This window comes from Hyla sarda, chromosome 8, assembly GCF_029499605.1.
Source record: "Hyla sarda isolate aHylSar1 chromosome 8, aHylSar1.hap1, whole genome shotgun sequence".
Classification (NCBI taxonomy): Eukaryota; Metazoa; Chordata; class Amphibia; order Anura; family Hylidae; genus Hyla; species Hyla sarda.
In genome coordinates, this window is record NC_079196.1 from 13,560,506 (window position 1) to 13,584,451 (window position 23,946).

General features: G+C 49.1%; 1 protein-coding gene across 7 annotated transcripts in view; it reads right to left on the bottom strand.

Moving 5' to 3' along the window:
* STEAP3 (STEAP3 metalloreductase) overlaps window positions 1-23,946 on the bottom strand; it is a 53,777-nt gene that overhangs the window by 14,415 nt on the left and 15,416 nt on the right. For 5 of the 7 annotated variants that reach the window (XM_056535348.1, XM_056535343.1, XM_056535349.1 and 2 more), the window contains exons 2-4: window positions 10,178-10,662; window positions 3,446-3,973; window positions 3,204-3,368 (exon numbers count right to left, since the gene is read on the bottom strand). In XM_056535348.1, coding sequence (XP_056391323.1) covers window positions 3,204-3,368; window positions 3,446-3,973; window positions 10,178-10,660 — 1,176 coding nt within the window. In that variant the 5' untranslated portion in view covers window positions 10,661-10,662. Of the gene's footprint in view, window positions 1-3,203; window positions 3,369-3,445; window positions 3,974-10,177; window positions 10,663-15,841; window positions 16,138-23,946 lie in introns of those variants that run through there. The other 2 variants (XM_056535346.1, XM_056535347.1) reach the window with 2 other exon arrangements.

Here is a 23,946-nt window from a genome sequence, read left to right on the forward strand (position 1 = left end):
CACCATACCGACCTAGCCACGTCATGATGTCAATACAAGAAAGCGATTCATTACGGGTTAAAACGGTCACCTTCTTGACATTATTTTGGCGAGACACTGCCTGAATGGCAAAGTCTCGCCAGCCGGGCTCATTCTTTACCAACTCATAATTCGACCAGAAGAGCTCAAGCCCCTCCGGCCGAACAAAGCTGATATCGAACTCAGGGGTACCATAAGGATGTATCAAGGCATAGATGTCAGCTGCCTTAAAGCCCAACTTCAGCAGAAGCTCAACAACTTTAGATCTTGGAGGACATGTATCACTGCCTCTCCACCTCAGCCGGACCACATTCCTACGGAGACCACCTGGCCCGGCTGTAGGGAGGGACCACACATTATCCCCCCCTCTTTCCTCTCGGAAGGCTGAAAGACCATGTCTCTCTATCCAGAAGGATAGATCAACCTCCCTACCCTCTACATTGATCGATCTCTCCCCTCTCCTTAAGGCCCCCAGGAGACGCTGCTGCAAACTGTTCTCCCCAGAGCCAGAGGACGAGGAAGCTGCCCCCCTTAACCCAGCGGTGACATTCGCGTAGCTGCGGATGGGTGCTGCCACCGCTGGGGGTGCAACTGGACCAGGCCCTACATTCCCACCACTAATCTGTGCCCCTTCACCACCCTCCTCCACATAATCCATACCCAAACCATTGACCCCTATTTTAGCTGATGTGCCCCCCATACCTCCACCCGTGCTACAGCCCAAACCACTATTCAAAGCCCCAGACAGATTTTTAGTAACAGATGAATTATTCCCCTCTTTCACACCCTCAGTCACTCCAACATTAACCTCCACATTCATACTGGCTGGACCGGTGCGTTCTGGCGCAGATTTTGTACTGTCAGCATCACTGGGTACCAGGGCTGGAGCCATCACCACAGGACAGGTCACCGGTCCCTTATACAAGGACCGGGAAGCCTGCCTAGCCTGTTTATTAGCGGCCCCAGCCCTGTTTTTACCGGTACCCTCCGCCTCATCCGTACTAGAATGTCCAGCTCCTGGGCGCCGCTGATCTGGATCAGCGGCGCCAATGCAAAACAAAAGTTTTTTTCTCCTTTTGGGAGAATCTATTTTTCCCTTAGCCACCACGACTACCTCCGGCACTGAGTCACCCCCCTCTCCCACAGGGGAGCGAACTACAGCACCGGAGTCTGCCTCTCTGCCCACCGCTGGGCCGCCCTCACTGTACGGCCTTGCAGCCGATGCCTTCTCTGCTCCATCCCTGCTACTGCAAACAGGCACGGAGCTCTGCGCCCTTTTAGTATCTGTACTCTCCCCGCACCTTTGCACCGAGTCCACCACAGAACACGGGCTGGGCTGGGTAACGGGGCTTGCACAATGAGCTGACCCTGCGGCCGACTCAGGGTTTACAGGGAGGGGGGTGTAGATGTAACTCACCACTTCTTGCTGCTTTGGCTTGGTCTTTTTCTTCTTACCTCCAGGTGCCTCATTTGGGAGTTCCTCTCCAAACACCAGATTCTGAGGACACACTGGGGATTCCAGCATACGTATCTGGGCCATTAGCGCCCCTCCCTGGTAGCTGCTGTCACTGTCCTCCCCTGAGTCGGCAGGTGATACTGCTGGCTGCTGTGCAGGGGGCCCACTGTACGGGGCCTGCTGCTGTTGCCGCAGGCCACCAGGTGGATCTGGCTGTTGTTCTTCCTCCATCTCCTCCGCATCATCCACCTGGCTCTCAGGTTGCAGCCCCATCAACCTTTTATTTTCCTTTTCCTCCATTACCTTGAATCTTTCTCCATTTTCCAATTTTTCTTTAAATGGACCACTCTTCGCCAGTAATTCTGCTCTCCTCTCCTCCAAAGCTTGTATTTCAGCCATAAGTCTTTTTATCTCTGCCTGGATCTCTGCCTTTTTCCTCTTAGGAGATACCTTGGCTCTGGCACGGGCACAGCGAAGTCCCTCTCCGAGCCTCCTGATGGCCTTACAGGCGTCTTCATACTCACGGAGGTGACTTTTTACCCGGGACATATAGGTGGAAATAGACTCCCGGGTCCTCAGCACTCCCCAGCCTTCCTCACTGAGGTCGGCTTCACCTCCGTGAGTACTCTGCCTCCTTCCTGATGAACCCAGCTTTCTGCTGGAAACACCCAGCTTTCCCGAGGTGGATCCAGCCTTGGAGCTCCTCACCTCTGTGGGGGGAGTTGGAGCAGCATTGCTGCGACTCCTGGTGGAACGCCTCACCCCCAAATCCTCCGATGTTCCGGCCGCTTGCTGGCTTCTACTGCTCCCCTGCGGCCTATTCCGAGGAGCAGAAGCCTGGGCCTCGCCTCCCTCACTCATGCCTGGAAACCCACTCCCTCCCTGGGGAGGAGGAAGCAGGCCCCAGGTGGAACAGGTGGAAATCCCTGGAGCTCAGGAGACACAGCAGACACACACAGCACAGCTGAAGCACGACCACACCCGCAACTAATTGGTCAGCACTCCAGAGCTGTACTCACTATTCTTTAAAGGGGTACTCCGGTGGAAAACTTTTTTTTATTTCTTTTAATCAACTGGTGCCAGGAAGTTAAACAGATTTGTAAATTACTTCTATAAAAAAAAAAAATAATTCTTAATCCTTCCAATATTCTTTAGCTGCTGAATACTACAGAGGAAATTCTTTTCTTTTTTGAACACAGAGCTCTCTGCTGACATCACGAGCACAGTGCTCTCTGCTGACCTCTGCTGTCCATTTTAAGAACTGTCCAGAGTAGGAGAAAATCCCCATAGCAAACATATGCTGCTCTGGACAGTTCCTAAAATGGACAGAGAGGTCAGCAGAGAGCACTGTGGTCATGATGTCAGCAGACAGCTCTGTGTTCCAAAAAGAAAAGAATTTCCTCTGTAGTATTCAGCAGCTATTAAGCACTGGAAGGATTAAGATTTTTTAATAGAAGTAATTTACAAATCTGTTTAACTTTCTGACACCAGTTGATAAAAAAAATTTCAGGAGCCCTCTTGATGACTTCCTCATTCCCTCGGACAGTGTTTCCCAACCAGGGTGCCTCCAGCTGTGGCAAAACTAAAACTCCCAGCATGCCCGGACAGCCGTAGGCTGTCCGGGCATGCTGGGAGTTTTAGTTTTGCCACAGCTGGAGGCACCCTGGTTGGGAAACCCTTCCCTAGGATCACACCATGGACTGGACGCTCATTCTCAGGGGTAACTTACCTGGATGAAGGTGAATTCTTTCCAGTTTAAGGAGTTGCCTACAGACGGGAGGGAGGAGACGGCGAGGAGGGAGAGGATTCCCAGGGCAATGATCCCGAGGGAGACATAGATCTCCATCCTCCAGACTTCTTCCTCCACCCATGCGCTGGTCACGTTGTTCTTCACCTATAATAAATCATTGAATGGTTATTGATTCAGTGCAGACCCGGACAGAACAGTATGAGGCGGACCCCCCCAGGCACCTGTTTGGCGGCATCATTGATGATCTGGTAGCGGGCCGACCTCCTCATGGGCAGACACAGGCTGTAGATGGCGTGGAGAGCGGCCAGGAAGAAGCTGACCAGCCCCAGCTGCTTCCGGTGGATCATCCACTCATCCAGCCAGCTGGGGAAGCGCTTGTACTTGGTGCCATTGTGCAGCTGGTAAACTGCGGCAAGGACTCCCGGGGCGTACACCAGGGACAGCATGACGTAGGACACACAGGGCACGGTGACGTTCATCAGCTCCACCGGCAGCTTGTAGAACTTGTTCTTGTTCTCCATCAGGTAGGGGTGCAGCACGGCTCTCACAAAGTTATACAGGTAGAAGAAGAGGAAGAGGCCAAGTGCCAGCGCACAGGGCATCCTCCAGAGGGGCAGCAGGCGGAGGGGGATGTTCTCAACTTCACGAGCCGCACACAGCGCCCCCATGTCCACCGGGATAAAGCCCATACTGCGCCCTATGGAGGCTACATGGCTTCTGGCGGCGGGGCTGTCCGAGCAGATCAAGACCTAAAATATAATAAGGGAAGGTGAACTGAGAGTACAGCATATCCATCACTAGAGATCAGCGGTGACATCACTGAGAATACAGCCTATCCATCCCTAGAGATCAGCGGTGACATCACTGAGAATACAGCCTATCCATCACTAGAGATCAGCGGTGACATCACTGAGAATACAGCCTATCCATCACTAGAGATCAGCGGTGACATCACTGAGAATACAGCCTATCCATCACTAGAGATCAGCGGTGACATCACTGAGAATACAGCCTATCCATCACTAGAGATCAGCGGTGACATCACTGAGAATACAGCCTATCCATCACTAGAGATCAGCGGTGACATCACTGAGAATACAGCCTATCCATCACTAGAGATCAGCAGTGACATCACTGAGAATACAGCCTATCCATCACTAGAGATCAGCGGTGACATCACTGAGAATACAGTCTATCCATCACTAGAGATCAGCAGTGACATCACTAAGAATACAGCCTATCCATCACTAGAGATCAGCGGTGACATCACTGAGAATACAGCCTATCCATCCCTAGAGATCAGCGGTGACATCACTGAGAATACAGCCTATCCATCACTAGAGATCAGCGGTGACATCACTGAGAATACAGCCTATCCATCACTAGAGATCAGCGGTGACATCACTGAGAATACAGCCTATCCATCACTAGAGATCAGCGGTGACATCACTGAGAATACAGCCTATCCATCACTAGAGATCAGCGGTGACATCACTGAGAATACAGCCTATCCATCACTAGAGATCAGCGGTGACATCACTGAGAATACAGCCTATCCATCACTAGAGATCAGCGGTGACATCACTGAGAATACAGCCTATCCATCACTAGAGATCAGCGGTGACATCACTGAGAATACAGCCTATCCATCACTAGAGATCAGCAGTGACATCACTGAGAATACAGCCTATCCATCACTAGAGATCAGCGGTGACATCACTGAGAATACAGTCTATCCATCACTAGAGATCAGCAGTGACATCACTAAGAATACAGCCTATCCATCACTAGAGATCAGCGGTGACATCACTGAGAATACAGCCTATCCATCACTAGAGATCAGCGGTGACATCACTGAGAATACAGCCTATCCATTCACTAGAGATCAGCAGTGACATCACTGAGAATACAGCCTATCCATCACTAGAGATCAGCGGTGACATCACTGAGAATACAGCCTATCCATCACTAGAGATCAGCGGTGACATCACTGAGAATACAGCCTATCCATCACTAGAGATCAGCGGTGACATCACTGAGAATACAGCCTATCCATCACTAGAGATCAGCGGTGACATCACTGAGAATACAGCCTATCCATCACTAGAGATCAGCAGTGACATCACTGAGAATACAGCCTATCCATCACTAGAGATCAGCGGTGACATCACTGAGAATACAGCCTATCCATCACTAGAGATCAGCGGTGACATCACTGAGAATACAGCCTATCCATCACTAGAGATCAGCGGTGACATCACTGAGAATACAGCCTATCCATCACTAGAGATCAGCGGTGACATCACTGAGAATACAGCCTATCCATCACTAGAGATCAGCGGTGACATCACTGAGAATACAGCCTATCCATCACTAGAGATCAGCGGTGACATCACTGAGAATACAGCCTATCCATCACTAGAGATCAGCGGTGACATCACTGAGAATACAGCCTATCCATCACTAGAGATCAGCAGTGACATCACTGAGAATACAGCCTATCCATCACTAGAGATCAGCGGTGACATCACTGAGAATACAGTCTATCCATCACTAGAGATCAGCAGTGACATCACTAAGAATACAGCCTATCCATCACTAGAGATCAGCGGTGACATCACTGAGAATACAGCCTATCCATCACTAGAGATCAGCGGTGACATCACTGAGAATACAGCCTATCCATTCACTAGAGATCAGCAGTGACATCACTGAGAATACAGCCTATCCATCACTAGAGATCAGCGGTGACATCACTGAGAATACAGCCTATCCATCACTAGAGATCAGCGGTGACATCACTGAGAATACAGCCTATCCATCACTAGAGATCAGCGGTGACATCACTGAGAATACAGCCTATCCATCACTAGAGATCAGCGGTGACATCACTGAGAATACAGCCTATCCATCACTAGAGATCAGCGGTGACATCACTGAGAATACAGCCTATCCATCACTAGAGATCAGCAGTGACATCACTGAGAATACAACCTATCCATTCACTAGAGATCAGCGGTGACATCACTGAGAATACAGCCTATCCATCCCTAGAGATAAGCGGTGACATCACTGAGAATACAGCCTATCCATCACTAGAGATCAGCAGTGACATCACTGAGAATACAACCTATCCATCACTAGAGATCAGCGGTGACATCACTGAGAATACAGCCTATCCATCACTAGAGATCAGCGGTGACATCACTGAGAATACAGCCTATCCATTCACTAGTAATCAGCGGTGACATCACTGAGAGTACAGCCTATCCATCACTAGAGATCAGCGGTGACATCACTGAGAGTACAGCCTATCCATTCACTAGAGATCAGCAGTGACATCACTGAGAGTACAGCCTATCCATCACTAGAGATCAGCAGTGACATCACTGAGAGTACAGCCTATCCATCACTAGAGATCAGCAGTGACATCACTGAGAGTACAGCCTATCCATCACTAGAGATCAGCGGTGACATCACTAAGAATACAGCCTATCCATCACTAGAGATCAGCGGTGACATCACTGAGAATACAGCCTATCCATCACTAGAGATCAGCAGTGACATCACTGAGAATACAACCTATCCATCACTAGAGATCAGCGGTGACATCACTGAGAATACAGCCTATCCATCACTAGAGATCAGCGGTGACATCACTGAGAATACAGCCTATCCATTCACTAGTAATCAGCGGTGACATCACTGAGAGTACAGCCTATCCATCACTAGAGATCAGCGGTGACATCACTGAGAGTACAGCCTAACCATCACTAGAGATCAGCAGTGACATCACTGAGAGTACAGCCTATCCATCACTAGAGATCAGCAGTGACATCACTGAGAGTACAGCCTATCCATCACTAGAGATCAGCAGTGACATCACTGAGAGTACAGCCTATCCATCACTAGAGATCAGCGGTGACATCACTAAGAATACAGCCTATCCATCACTAGAGATCAGCGGTGACATCACTGAGAATACAGCCTATCCATCCCTAGAGATCAGCGGTGACATCACTGAGAATACAGCCTATCCATCACTAGAGATCAGCGGTGACATCACTGAGAATACAGCCTATCCATCACTAGAGATCAGCGGTGACATCACTGGGGAATACAACCTATCTATTCACTAGAAATCAGCGGTGACATCACTGAGAATACAGCCTATCCATCCCTAGAGATAAGCGGTGACATCACTGAGAATACAGCCTATCCATCACTAGAGATCAGCAGTGACATCACTGAGAATACAACCTATCCATTCACTAGAGATCAGCGGTGACATCACTGAGAATACAGCCTATCCATCCCTAGAGATAAGCGGTGACATCACTGAGAATACAGCCTATCCATCACTAGAGATCAGCAGTGACATCACTGAGAATACAACCTATCCATTCACTAGAGATCAGCGGTGACATCACTGAGAATACAGCCTATTCATTCACTAGTAATCAGCGGTGACATCACTGAGAGTACAGCCTATCCATCACTAGAGATCAGCGGTGACATCACTGAGAATACAGCCTATCCATCACTAGAGATCAGCGGTGACATCACTGAGAATACAGCCTATCCATTCACTAGAGATCAGCAGTGACATCACTGAGAATACAGCCTATCCATCACTAGAGATCAGCAGTGACATCACTGAGAATACAGCCTATCCATCACTAGAGATCAGCGGTGACATCACTAAGAATACAGCCTATCCATCACTAGAGGTCAGCGGTGACATCACTGAGAATACAGCCTATCCATCACTAGAGATCAGCGGTGACATCACTGAGAATACATCCTATCCATTCACTAGAGATCAGCAGTGACACAACTGAGAATACAGCCTATCCATCACTAGAGATCAGCGGTGACATCACTGAGAATACAGCCTATCCATCACTAGAGATCAGCAGTGACATCACTGAGAATACATCCTATCCATCACTAGAGATCAGCAGTGACATCACTGAGAATACAGCCTATCCATCACTAGAGATCAGCGGTGACATCACTGAGAATACAGCCTATCCATCACTAGAGATCAGCGGTGACATCACTGAGAATACGGCCTACCCATTCACTAGAGATCAGCAGTGACATCACTGAGAATACGGCCTATCCATCACTAGAGATCAGCAGTGACATCACTGAGAATACATCCTATCCATCACTAGAGATCAGCGGTGACATCACTGAGAGTACAGCCTATCCATCACTAGAGATCAGCGGTGACATCACTGAGAATACAGCCTATCCATCACTAGAGATCAGCGGTGACATCACTGAGAGTACAGCCTATCCATCACTAGAGATCAGCGGTGACATCACTGAGAATACAGCCTATCCATCACTAGAGATCAGCGGTGACATCACTGAGAATACAGCCTATCCATGACTAGAGATCAGCGGTGACATCACTGAGAGTACAGCCTATCCATCACTAGAGATCAGCGGTGACATCACTGAGAATACAGCCTATCCATCACTAGAGATCAGCGGTGACATCACTGAGAGTACAGCCTATCCATCACTAGAGATCAGCGGTGACATCACTGAGAGTACAGCCTATCCATTAGGGGTGTGAATCGCCAAGAATTTGGCGATTCGATTCGAATCGCGATACCAGTGTGGCGATTCGATATATCCCGATATATCGCGATACCGTCTAGGTGACGATACATCGCGATATATCGCGATATATCGCCCACCTGGGAGCATTCATAGATCCCAATAGACGCCGCTGTCAGCTTTGACAGCGGCGATCTAGTACTCCGGTGCTCACTTTTCTCATGTTATCCCGTCCGGGCTGCAAAATAAAATAAAACGCACTTTTCTTACCTGCCAACGAGCCCGCGGAGCTCCGGTACAGTCCGGTACAGGTGTTCGGTCCCCGGGCTGTATTCTTCTTACTTCCTGTTAGTCCGGCACGTCACATGGAGCTTCAGCCTATCACCAGCGGAGGCGGGACATCGCTACGGCTGGTGATAGGCTGAAGCTCCATGTGACGTGCCGGACTAACAGGAAGTAAGAAGAATACAGCCCGGGGACCGAACACCTGTACCGGAGCTCCGGGGGCTCGTTGGCAGGTAAGATACGGGCGTCCGCAGATAAAAATTTCACATCCCTAAAAGAATCGATTCAAAAATATTTTGAATCGATTCTGTATCGGCAAATGAAAAATCGCGATTATCGCGAGAATCGATTTTTTCTTACATCCCTACTATCCATCACTAGAGATCAGCGGTGACATCACTGAGAATACAGCCTATCCATTCACTAGAGATCAGCGGTGACATCACTGAGAGTACAGCCTATCCATCACTAGAGATCAGCGGTGACATCACTGAGAATACAGCCTATCCATCACTAGAGATCAGCGGTGACATCACTGATTATACAGCCTATCCATCACTAGAGATCAGCGGTGACATCACTGAGAATACAGCCTATCCATCACTAGTAATCAGCGGTGACATCACTGAGAATACAGCCTATCCATCATTAGAGATCAGCGGTGACATCACTGAGAGTACAGCCTATTCATCACTAGATCAGCGGTGACATCACTGAGAATACAGCCTATCCATCACTAGAGATCAGCGGTGACATCACTGAGAATACAGCCTATCCATCACTAGTAATCAGCGGTGACATCACTGAGAATACAGCCTATCCATCACTAGAGATCAGCGGTGACATCACTGAGAATACAGCCTATCCATTCACTAGAGATCAGCAGTGACATCACTGAGAATACAGCCTATCCATCACTAGAGATCAGCGGTGACATCACTGAGAATACAGCCTATCCATCACTAGAGATCAGCGGGGACATCACTGAGAATACAGCCTATCCATCACTAGAGATCAGCGGTGACATCACTGAGAGTATAGCCTATCCATCACTAGAGATCAGCGGTGACATCATGATTGGCTCTGCTTCTCACCTGGTTGTTTCCATCCTTCGGACCGGCCTGCAGGGCCCAGGCGGACACCACGTTGAAGGCTTTGACCACTGTGCATTGTGGGAAGAGAGAAGCCAAATACTCAGCGTTGGACTCTCGGCTCACGTTGATCTCCAGGTTGTTACTCACATCGATCAGCGTTTTCCCCGACAAGGCGTCTGACAGCGCGCACAGCGTGGAATAGTGTTCCCGGAAAATGGCCACAAACAGCAGCTGTGCACGTTTCACAGCCTCCTCCTGCCCCGTCACCTCCGCATCCGCAGGGAAGAGCGCCGCGTTACGCTTAGGATTACGACTTCCCACCACGACCTTAAATCCAGAGTATAAGAGACGAGCGGCCAAGGATCGGGCAAAGTCCCCGGTGCCCAGAATCCCAATGGTGTCACCACACAACAGGGCTCTTGAGGCGGCCGACTCGTCATTCTCACTTCCCAGCAGCGGCTTCGCCATTTCAGATTTCACCATACCTGCCAGAGAAAAACAGAAGCGTTATACACTTATAATACACAGCAGTGATGTCACAGCTCAACCAAGACACAGCCGTGATGTCACAGCTCAACCAAGACACAGCCGTGATGTCACAGCTCAACCAAGACACAGCCGTGATGTCACAGCTCAACCAAGACACAGCCGTGATGTCACAGCTCAACCAAGACACAGCCGTGATGTCACAACTCAACCAAGACACAGCCGTGATGTCACCGCTCAGCCAAGACACAGCCGTGATGTCACCGCTCAGCCAAGACACAGCCGTGATGTCACAGCTCAGCCAAGACACAGCCGTGATGTCACCGCTCAGCCAAGACACAGCCGTGATGTCACAGCTCAACCAAGACACAGCCGTGATGTCACAGCTCAACCAAGACACAGCCGTGATGTCACAACTCAACCAAGACACAGCCGTGATGTCACAGCTCAGCCAAGACACAGCTGTGATGTCACCGCTCAGCCAAGACACAGCCGTGATGTCACAGCTCAACCAATACACAGCCGTGATGTCACCGCTCAGCCAAGACACAGCCGTGATGTCACAGCTCAGCCAAGACAAAGCCGTCATGTCGCAGCTCAGCCAAGACAAAGCCGTGATGTCACAGCTCAGCCAAGACACAGCCGTGATGTCACAGCTCAGCCAAGACACAGCCGTGATGTCACAACTCAACCAAGACACAGCTGTTATGTCACAACTCAACCAAGACACAGCCATGATGTCACAGCTCAGCTAAGACAAAGCCGTGATGTCACAGCTCAGCCAAGACACAGCCGTGATGTCACAGCTCAGCCAAGACACAGCCGTGATGTCACAACTCAACCAAAGCACAGCCGTGATGTCACAGCTCAGCCAAGACACAGCCGTGATGTCACAACTCAACCAAGACACAGGCCGTGATGTAACAACTCACCCAAGACACAGCCGTGATGTTACAACTCAACCAAGACACAGCCGTGATGTCACAGCTCAGCCAGCCAATGCACAGCCATGATGTCACAGCTCAACCAAGACACAGCCGTGATGTGACAACTCAACCAAGACACAGCCGTGATGTGACAACTCAACCAAGACACAGCCGTGATGTCACAGCTCAGCCAAGACACAGCCATGATGTCACAACTCAACCAAGACACAGCCGTGATGTCACAGCTCAGCCAAGACACAGCCATGATGTCACAACTCAACCAAGACACAGCCATGATGTCACAACTCAACCAAGACACAGCCATGATGTCACAACTCAACCAAGACACAGCCATGATGTCACAACTCAACCAAGACACAGCCATGATGTCACAACTCAACCAAGACACAGCCATGATGTCACAACTCAACCAAGACACAGCCATGATGTCACAACTCAACCAAGACACAGCCATGATGTCACAACTCAACAAAGACACAGCCGTTATGTCACAACTCAACCAAGATACAGCCGCAATGGCACAACTCAGCCAAGACACAGCCGTGATGTCACAACTCAGCCAAGACACAGCCATGATGTCACAGCTCAGCCAAGACACAGCAGTGATGTCACAACTCAACCAAAGCACAGTTGTGATGTCACAGCTCAGCCAAGACACAGCCGTGATGTCACAGCTCAGCCAAGACACAGCCGTGATGTCACAGCTCAGCCAAGACACAGCCATGATGTCACAGGTCAACCAAGACACAGCCGTGATGTCACAACTCAACCAAAGCACAGCCGTGATGTCACAGCTCAGCCAAGACACAGCCGTGATGTCACAGCTCAGCCAAGACACAGCTGTGATGTCACAACTCAGCCAAAACACAGCCATGATGTCACAGCTCAACCAAGACACAGCCGTGATGTCACAGCTCAACCAAGACACAGCCGTGATGTCACAGCTCAACCAAGACACAGCCGTGATGTCACAACTCAACCAAGACACAGCCGTGATGTCACAGCTCAGCCAAGACACAGCCGTGATGTCACAGCTCAACCAAGACACAGCCGTGATGTCACAACTCAACCAAGACACAGCCGTGATGTCACCGCTCAGCCAAGACACAGCCGTGATGTCACCGCTCAGCCAAGACACAGCCGTGATGTCACAGCTCAGCCAAGACACAGCCGTGATGTCACAGCTCAGCCAAGACACAGCCGTGATGTCACAGCTCAGCCAAGACACAGCCGTGATGTCACCGCTCAGCCAAGACACAGCCGTGATGTCACAGCTCAACCAAGACACAGCCGTGATGTCACAGCTCAACCAAGACACAGCTGTGATGTCACAGCTCAACCAAGACACAGCCGTGATGTCACAACTCAACCAAGACACAGCCGTGATGTCACAGCTCAGCCAAGACACAGCTGTGATGTCACCGCTCAGCCAAGACACAGCCGTGATGTCACAGCTCAACCAATACACAGCCGTGATGTCACCGCTCAGCCAAGACACAGCCGTGATGTCACAGCTCAGCCAAGACAAAGCCGTCATGTCGCAGCTCAGCCAAGACAAAGCCGTGATGTCACAGCTCAGCCAAGACACAGCCGTGATGTCACAGCTCAGCCAAGACACAGCCGTGATGTCACAACTCAACCAAGACACAGCCATGATGTCACAGATCAGCCAAGACACAGCCGTGATGTCACAACTCAACCAAGACACAGCTGTTATGTCACAACTCAACCAAGACACAGCCATGATGTCACAGCTCAGCTAAGACACAGCCGTGATGTCACAGCTCAGCCAAGACACAGCCGTGATGTCACAGCTCAGCCAAGACACAGCCGTGATGTCACAACTCAACCAAAGCACAGCCGTGATGTCACAGCTCAGCCAAGACACAGCCGTGATGTCACAACTCAACCAAGACACAGGCCGTGATGTAACAACTCACCCAAGACACAGCCGTGATGTTACAACTCAACCAAGACACAGCCGTGATGTCACAGCTCAGCCAGCCAATGCACAGCCATGATGTCACAGCTCAACCAAGACACAGCCGTGATGTGACAACTCAACCAAGACACAGCCGTGATGTGACAACTCAACCAAGACACAGCCGTGATGTCACAGCTCAGCCAAGACACAGCCATGATGTCACAACTCAACCAAGACACAGCCGTGATGTCACAGCTCAGCCAAGACACAGCCATGATGTCACAACTCAACCAAGACACAGCCATGATGTCACAACTCAACCAAGACACAGCCATGATGTCACAACTCAACCAAGACACAGCCATGATGTCACAACTCAACCAAGACACAGCCATGATGTCACAACTCAACCAAGACACAGCCATGATGTCACAACTCAACCAAGACACAGCCATGATGTCACAACTCAACCAAGACACAGCCATGATGTCACAACTCAACAAAGACACAGCCGTTATGTCACAACTCAACCAAGATACAGCCGCAATGGCACAACTCAGCCAAGACACAGCCGTGATGTCACAACTCAGCCAAGACACAGCCATGATGTCACAGCTCAGCCAAGACACAGCAGTGATGTCACAACTCAACCAAAGCACAGTTGTGATGTCACAGCTCAGCCAAGACACAGCCGTGATGTCACAGCTCAGCCAAGACACAGCCGTGATGTCCCAGCTCAGCCAAGACACAGCCATGATGTCACAGGTCAACCAAGACACAGCCGTGATGTCACAACTCAACCAAAGCACAGCCGTGATGTCACAGCTCAGCCAAGACACAGCCGTGATGTCACAGCTCAGCCAAGACACAGCTGTGATGTCACAACTCAGCCAAGACACAGCCATGATGTCACAGCTCAACCAAGACACAGCCGTGATGTCACAGCTCAGCCAAGATACAGCCGTGATGTCACAGCTCAGCCAAGACACATCCGTGATGTCACAATTCAACCAAGACACAGCTGTGATGTCACAACTCAACCAAGACATAGCCGTGATGTCACAGCTCAACCAAGACACAGCCGTGATGTCACAGCTCAACCAAGACACAGCCGTGATGTCACAGCTCAGCAAAGACACAGCCATGATGTCACAGCTCAGCCAAGACACAGCCATGATGTCACAGCTCAGCAAAGACACAGCCATGATGTCACAGCTCAGCCAAGACACAGCCATGATGTCACAGCTCAGCCAAGATACAGCCGTGATGTCACAGCTCAGCCAAGACACAGCCGTGATGTCACCGCTCAACTAAGATACAGCCATGATGTCACAACTCAACCAAGATACAGCCGTGATGTCACAACTCAGCCAAGACACAGCCATGATGTCACAACTCAGCCAAGACACAGCCATGATGTCACAGCTCAGCCAAGACACAGCCGTGATGTCACAACTCAACCAAGATACAGCCATGATGTCACAGCTCAGCCAAGATACAGCCATGATGTCACAGCTCAGCCATTATAGGACAACATAACTGCAGATCACAACCCATCTATCTGATACCCCATCTGGGACAGAAGTGGTACATGATGAGAGAAGTAGTACTGTGCAGTATATATATATATATATATATATATATATATATATATATATATATACAGAATAAGAGCATAAACTAAGTACTATGTATATGATGAGAGAAGTAGTACTGTGCAGTGTATATATATATATACACAGAATAAGAGCATAAACTAAGCACTATATACATGAGAGAAGTAGTACTGTGCAGTGTATATATATATATACACAGAATAATAGCATATACAGTACTAAGTACTATGTACATGATGAGTAGTACTGTGCGGTGTATATATATATATATATATATACAGAATAAGAGCATAAACTAAGTACTATGTACATGATGAGAGAAGTAGTACTGTGCGGTGTATATATATATATATACAGAATAAGAGCATATACTAAGTACTATGTACATGATGAGAGAAGTAGTACTGTGCGGTGTATATATATATATATATATATATATACAGAATAAGAGCATATACTAAGTACTATGTACATGATGAGAGTAGTACTGTGCGGTGTATATATATATATATATATATATATACAGAATAAGAGCATATACTAAGTACTATGTACATGATGAGAGAAATAGTACTGTGCGGTGTATATATTTATATATATATATATATATATATATATATACAGAATAAGAGCATATACTAAGTACTATGTACATGATGAGAGAAGTAGTACTGTGCGGTGTCATACATACACAATGAGGCTCCTCGGTGTTGCTGGGGATCATACTGGGTTGTGGGCGATGCGCCCTTTATCTCTGCGCTCTGGTGACGGGCGTGTACATCGGGAGGGGCGGCATCAGATTAGGACACAAGTCCACAATATGAGGAGCATAAAGAAGAGGCCCCTGTGCAAGAAAAGTATGTGCCCCCCCCCTGACTGCGCAACAGCTGATGTCAGGTGATCTGGACACATGATTCCCAGGGCTAAACATATAGAAAGATAGCAGGAAGGACCTTATATATGGTGTAAAGCACATTATATACAGTGCAAGGGGTCCACAGGATCTTATATACAGTGCGAGGGGTCCACAGGATCTTATATACAGTGCGAGGGGTCCACAGGACATTATATACAGTGCGAGGGGTCCACAGGACATTATATACAGTGCGAGGGGTCCACAGGACATTATATACAGTGCGAGGGGTCCACAGGACATTATATACAGTGCGAGGGGTCCACAGGACATTATATACAGTGCGAGGGGTCCACAGGATATTATATACAGTGCGAGGGGTCCACAGGACAATATATACAGTGCGAGGGGTCCACAGGATCTTATATACAGTGCGAGGGGTCCACAGGATCTTATATACAGTGCGAGGGGTCCACAGGATCTTATATACAGTGCGAGGGGTCCACAGGACAATATATACAGTGCGAGGGGTCCACAGGATCTTATATACAGTGCGAGGGGTCCACAGGACATTATATACAATGCGAGGGGTCCACAGGATCTTATATACAGTGCGAGGGGTCCACAGGACATTATATACAGTGCGAGGAGTCCACAGGACATTATATACAGTGTGAGGGGTCCACAGGAAAATATATACAGTGCGAGGGGTCCACAGGATCTTATATACAGTGCGAGGGGTCCACAGGATCTTATATACAGTGCGAGGGGTCAACAGGACATTATATACAGTGCGAGGGGTCCACAGGACATTATATACAGTGCGAGGGGTCCACAGGATCTTATATACAGTGCGAGGGGTCCACAGGACATTATATACAGTGCGAGGGGTCCACAGGACATTATATACAGTGCGAGGGGTCCACAGGACATTATACACAGTGTGAGGGGTCCACAGGACATTATATACAGTGCGAGGGGTCCACAGGATCTTATATACAGTGCGAGGGGTCCACAGGACATTATATACAGTGCGAGGGGTCCACAGGATATTATATACAGTGCGAGGGGTCCACAGGACATTATATACAGTGCGAGGGGTCCACAGGATCTTATATACAGTGCGAGGGGTCCACAGGACATTATATACAGTGCGAGGGGTCCACAGGATCTTATATACAGTGCGAGGGGTCCACAGGACATTATATACAGTGCGAGGGGTCCACAGGATCTTATATACAGTGCGAGGGGTCCACAGGATCTTCTATACAGTGCGAGGGGTCCACAGGACATTATATACAGTGCGAGGGGTCCACAGGACATTATATACAGTGCGAGGGGTCCACAGGACATTATACACAGTGCGAGGGGTCCACAGGACATTATATACAGTGCGAGGGGTCCACAGGATCTTATATACAGTGCGAGGGGTCCACAGGACATTATATACAGTGCGAGGGGTCCACAGGATCTTATATACAGTGCGAGGGGTCCACAGGATCTTCTATACAGTGCGAGGGGTCCACAGGATCTTCTATACAGTGCGAGGGGTCCACAGGACATTATATACAGTGCGAGGGGTCCACAGGACATTATATACAGTGTGAGGGGTCCACAGGATCTTCTATACAGTGCGAGGGGTCCACAGGACATTATATACAGTGCGAGGGGTCCACAGGACATTATATACAGTGCGAGGGGTCCACAGGATCTTATATACAGTGCGAGGGGTCCACAGGATCTTATATACAGTGCGAGGGGTCCACAGGATCTTATATACAGTGCGAGGGGTCCACAGGACATTATATACAGTGCGAGGGGTCCACAGGACATTATATACAGTGCGAGGGGGCCACAGGACATTATATACAGTGCGAGGGGGCCACAGGATCTTATATACAGTGCGAGGGGTCCACAGGATCTTATATACAGTGCGAGGGGTCCACAGGACATTATATACAGTGCGAGGGGTCAACAGGATCTTATATACAGTGCGAGGGGTCCAAAGGATATTATATACAGTGGGAGGGGTCCACAGGACATTATATACAGTGCGAGGGGTCCACAGGACATTATATACAGTGCGAGGGGTCCACAGGACATTATATACAGTGCGAGGGGTCCACAGGACATTATATACAGTGCGAGGGGTCCACAGGACATTATATACAGTGCGAGGGGTCCACAGGACAATATATACAGTGTGAGGGGTCCACAGGATCTTATATACAGTGCGAGGGGTCCACAGGATCTTATATACAGTGCGAGGGGTCCACAGGATCTTATATACAGTGCGAGGGGTCCACAGGACAATATATACAGTGCGAGGGGTCCACAGGATCTTATATACAGTGCGAGGGGTCCACAGGACATTATATACAATGCGAGGGGTCCACAGGATCTTATATACAGTGCGAGGGGTCCACAGGACATTATATACAGTGCGAGGAGTCCACAGGACATTATATACAGTGTGAGGGGTCCACAGGACAATATATACAGTGCGAGGGGTCCACAGGATCTTATATACAGTGCGAGGGGTCCACAGGATCTTATATACAGTGCGAGGGGTCAACAGGACATTATATACAGTGCGAGGGGTCCACAGGACATCATATACAGTGCGAGGGGTCCACAGGATCTTATATACAGTGCGAGGGGTCCACAGGATCTTATATACAGTGCGAGGGGTCCACAGGATCTTATATACAGTGCGAGGGGTCCACAGGACATTATATACAGTGCGAGGGGTCCACAGGACATTATATACAGTGCGAGGGGTCCACAGGACATTATATACAGTGCGAGGGGTCCACAGGACATTATATACAATGCGAGGGGTCCACAGGACATTATACACAGTGCGAGGGGTCCACAGGATCTTATATACAGTGCGAGGGGTCCACAGGACATTATATACAGTGCGAGGGGTCCACAGGATCTTATATACAGTGCGAGGGGTCCACAGGACATTATATACAGTGCGAGGGGTCCACAGGACATTATATACAGTGCGAGAAGTCCGCAGGATCTTATATACAGTGCGAGGGGTCCGCAGGATCTTCTATACAGTGCGAGGGGTCCGCAGGACATTATATACAGTGCGAGGGGTCCACAGGACATTATATACAGTGCGAGGGGTCCACAGGACATTATACACAGTGCGAGGGGTCCACAGGACATTATACACAGTGTGAGGGGTCCACAGGACATTATATACAGTGCGAGGGGTCCACAGGACATTATATACAGTGCGAGGGGTCCACAGGACATTATATACAGTGCGAGGGGTCCACAGGATCTTATATACAGTGCGAGGGGTCCACAGGACATTATATACAGTGCGAGGGGTCCACAGGATCTTATATACAGTGCGAGGGGTCCACAGGACATTATATACAGTGCGAGGGGTCCACAGGATCTTCTATACAGTGCGAGGGGTCCACAGGACATTATATACAGTGCGAGGGGTCCACAGGACATTATATACAGTGTGAGGGGTCCACAGGATCTTATATACAGTGTGAGGGGTACACAGGATCTTATATACAGTGCGAGGGGTCCACAGGATCTTATATACAGTGCGAGGGGTCCACAGGATCTTATATACAGTGCGAGGGGTCCACAGGACATTATATACAGTGCGAGGGGTCCACAGGACATTATATACAGTGCGAGGGGTCCACAGGACATTATATACAGTGCGAGGGGTCCACAGGACATTATATACAGTGCGAGGGGTCCACAGGACCTTATATACAGTGGGAGGGGTCCACAGGATCTTATATACAGTGCGAGGGGTCCACAGGACATTATATACAGTGCGAGGGGTCCACAGGATCTTATATACAGTGCGAGGGGTCCACAGGACATTATACACAGTGCGAGGGGTCCACAGGACATTATACACAGTTCGAGGGGTCCACAGGACATTATATACAATGCGAGGGGTCCACAGGATCTTATATACAGTGCGAGGGGTCCACAGGACATTATATACAGTGTGAGGGGTCCACAGGACATTATATACAGTGCAAGGGGTCCACAGGACATTATATACAGTGCGAGGGGTCCACAGGATCTTATATACAGTGCGAGGGGTCCACAGGACATTATATACAGTGCGAGGGGTCCACAGGATCTTATATACAGTGCGAGGGGTCCACAGGATCTTATATACAGTGCGAGGGGTCCACAGGATCTTATATACAGTGCGAGGGGTCCACAGGATCTTATATACAGAGCGAGGGGTCCACAGGATATTATATACAGTGCGAGGGGTCCACAGGATCTTATATACAGTGCGAGGGGTCCACAGGATATTATATACAGTGCGAGGGGTCCACAGGATCTTCTATACAGTGCGAGGGGTCCACAGGATGTTATATACAGTGCGAGGGGTCCACAGGACATTATATACAGTGCGAGGGGTCCACAGGATCTTATATACAGTGTGAGGGGTACACAGGATCTTATATACAGTGCGAGGGTTCCCAGGATATTATATACAGTGCGAGGGGTCCACAGGATCTTATATACAGTGCGAGGGGTCCACAGGATCTTATACACAGTGCGAGGGGTCCACAGGATCTGTAGGACATTATATACAGTGCGAGGGGTCCACAGGACATTATATACAGTGCGAGGGGTCCACAGGATCTTATATACAGTGCGAAGGGTCCACAGGATCTTCTATACAGTGCGAGGGGTCCACAGGATCTTATATACAGTGTGAGGGGTCCACAGGATCTTATATACAGTGCGAGGGGTCCACAGGACATTATACACAGTGCGAGGGGTCCACATGATCTTATATACAGTGCGAGGGGTCCGCAGGACCTTATATACAGTGGGAGGGGTCCACAGGATCTTCTATACAGTGCAAGGGGTCCACAGGACATTATATACAGTGCGAGGGGTCCACAGGACATTATATACAGTGCAAGGGGTCCACAGGATCTTATATACAGTGCGAGGGGTCCACAGGACATTATATACAGTGTGAGGGGTACACAGGATCTTATATACAGTGTGAGGGGTCCACAGGACATTATATACAGTGCGAGGGGTCCACATGATCTTATATACAGTGCGAGGGGTCCACAGGACATTATACACAGTGCGAGGGGTCCACATGATCTTATATACAGTGCGAGGGGTCCACAGGACCTTATATACAGTGGGAGGGGTCCACAGGACCTTATATACAGTGGGAGGGGTCCACAGGACATTATATACAGTGCGAGGGGTCCACAGGACATTATATATAGTGCGAGGGGTCCACAGGATCTTCTATACAGTGCGAGGGGTCCACAGGACATTATATACAGTGCGAGGGGTCCACAGGATCTTATATACAGTGTGAGGGGTCCACAGCATATTCTATACAGTGCGAGGGGTCCACAGGATCTTATATACAGTGCGAGGGGTCCACAGGACAATATATACAGTGCGAGGGGTCCACAGGACATTACAGTGCGAGGGGTCCACAGGATCTTATATACAGTGCGAGGGGTCCACAGGACATTATATACAGTGCGAGGGGTCCACAGGATCTTCTATACAGTGCGAGGGGTCCACAGGATCTTATATACAGTTCGAGGGGTCCACAGGATCTTATATACACTGCAAGGGGTCCACAGGACATTATATACAGTGCGAGGGGTCCACAGGACATTATATACAGTGCGAGGGGTCCACAGGATCTTATATACAGTGTGAGGGGTCCACAGGATATTATATACAGTGCGAGGGGTCCACAGGACATTCTGTACAGTGCGAGGGGTCCACAGGATCTTATATACAGTGTGAGGGGTCCACAGGATATTATATACAGTGCGAGGGGTCCACAGGACATTATATACAGTGCGAGGGGTCCACAGGATCTTCTATACAGTGCGAGGGGTCCACAGGATCTTATATACAGTGCGAGGGGTCCACAGGATCTTATATACAGTGCGAGGGGTCCACAGTATATTCTATACAGTGCGAGGGGTCCACAGGATCTTATATACAGTGCGGGGGGTCCACAGGACATTATATACAGTGCGAGGGGTCCACAGGACATTATACACAGTGCGAGGGGTCCACAGGACATTATATACAGTGCGAGGGGTCCACAGCATATTCTATACAGTGCGAGGGGTCCACAGGATCTTATATACAGTGCGGGGGGTCCACAGGACCTTATATACTGTGCGGGGGGTCCACAGGACATTATATACAGTGCGAGGGGTCCACAGGACATTATACACAGTGCGAGGGGTCCACATGATCTTATATACAGTGCGAGGGGTCCGCAGGACCTTATATACAGTGGGAGGGGTCCACAGGATCTTCTATACAGTGCGAGGGGTCCACAGGATATTCTATACAGTGCGAGGGGTTCACAGGATCTTATATACAGTGCGAGGGGTCCACAGGACATTATATACAGTGCGAGGGGTCCACAGAACATTATATACAGTGCGAGGGGTCCACAGGATCTTATATACAGTGCGAGGGGTCCACAGGACATTATACACAGTGCGAGGGGTCCACAGGATCTGTAGGACATTATATACAGTGCGAGGGGTCCACAGGACATTATATACAGTGCGGGAGAACCACAGGACATTATATACAGTGCAAGGGGTCCAAAGGATCTTCTATACATTGCGAGGGGTCCACAGGATCTTATATACAGTGCGAGGGGTCCACAGGATCATATATACAGTGCGAGGGGGCCACATGACATTATATACAGTGCGAGGGGTCCACAGGATCTTATATACAGTGCGAGGGGTCCACAGGACATTATATACAGTGCGAGGGGTCCACAGGATATTATATACAGTGTGAGGGGTCCACAGGACATTATATACAGTGCGAGGGGTCCACAGGATCTTATATACAGTGCGAGGGGTCCACAGGACATTATATACAGTGCGAGGGGTCCACAGGATATTATATACAGTGCGAGGGGTCCACACCATATACAGGGGGTGTACAGGACACCATATAGAGGGGGTATACAGGACACTATATACAGGGGGTATACAGGACACTATATAGGGGCTGTATACATGACACTATATAATGGGGGTATATACAGGACACTATATACAGGGGGTATATACAGGACACTATATACAGGGGGGTGTATACATGACACTATATATAGGGGGTGTATACAGGACACTATATACAGGGGGTATAGAGGACACTATATACAGGGGGTGTATAGGACACTATATAGAGGGGGGTATAGAGGACACTATATACAGGGGGTATACAGGACACTATATAGGGGCTGTATACATGACACTATATACAGGGGGTGTACAGGACACTATATACAGGGGGGTATAGAGGACACTATATAGAGGGGGCTATACAGGACACTATATAGAGGGGAAATACAGGACACTATATACAGGGGGTGTATACAGGACACTATATACAGGGGGTATACAGGACACTATAGACAGTGGTATACAGGAAACTATATACAGGGGGGTGTATACAGAACACTATATACAGGGGGTGTATACAGGACACTATATACAGGGGGTGTATACAGGACACTATACACAGGGGGTGTATACAGGACACTATATACAGGGGGGTGAATACAGGACACTATATACAGGGGGGTGAATACAGAACACTATATACAGGGGGGTGAATACAGGACACTATATACAGGGGGTGTATACAGGACACTATACAGGGGGGTGTATACAGGAAACTATATACAGGGGGTTGTATACAGGACACTATATACAGGGGGTGTATACAGGACACTATATACAGGGGTGTACAGGACACTATATATAGGGGCTGTATACATGACACTATATACAGGGGGTGTACATGACACTATATACAGGGGGTGTATACAGGACACTATATACAGGAGGGTGTATAAAGGACACTATATACAGGGGGTGTATAAAGGACAC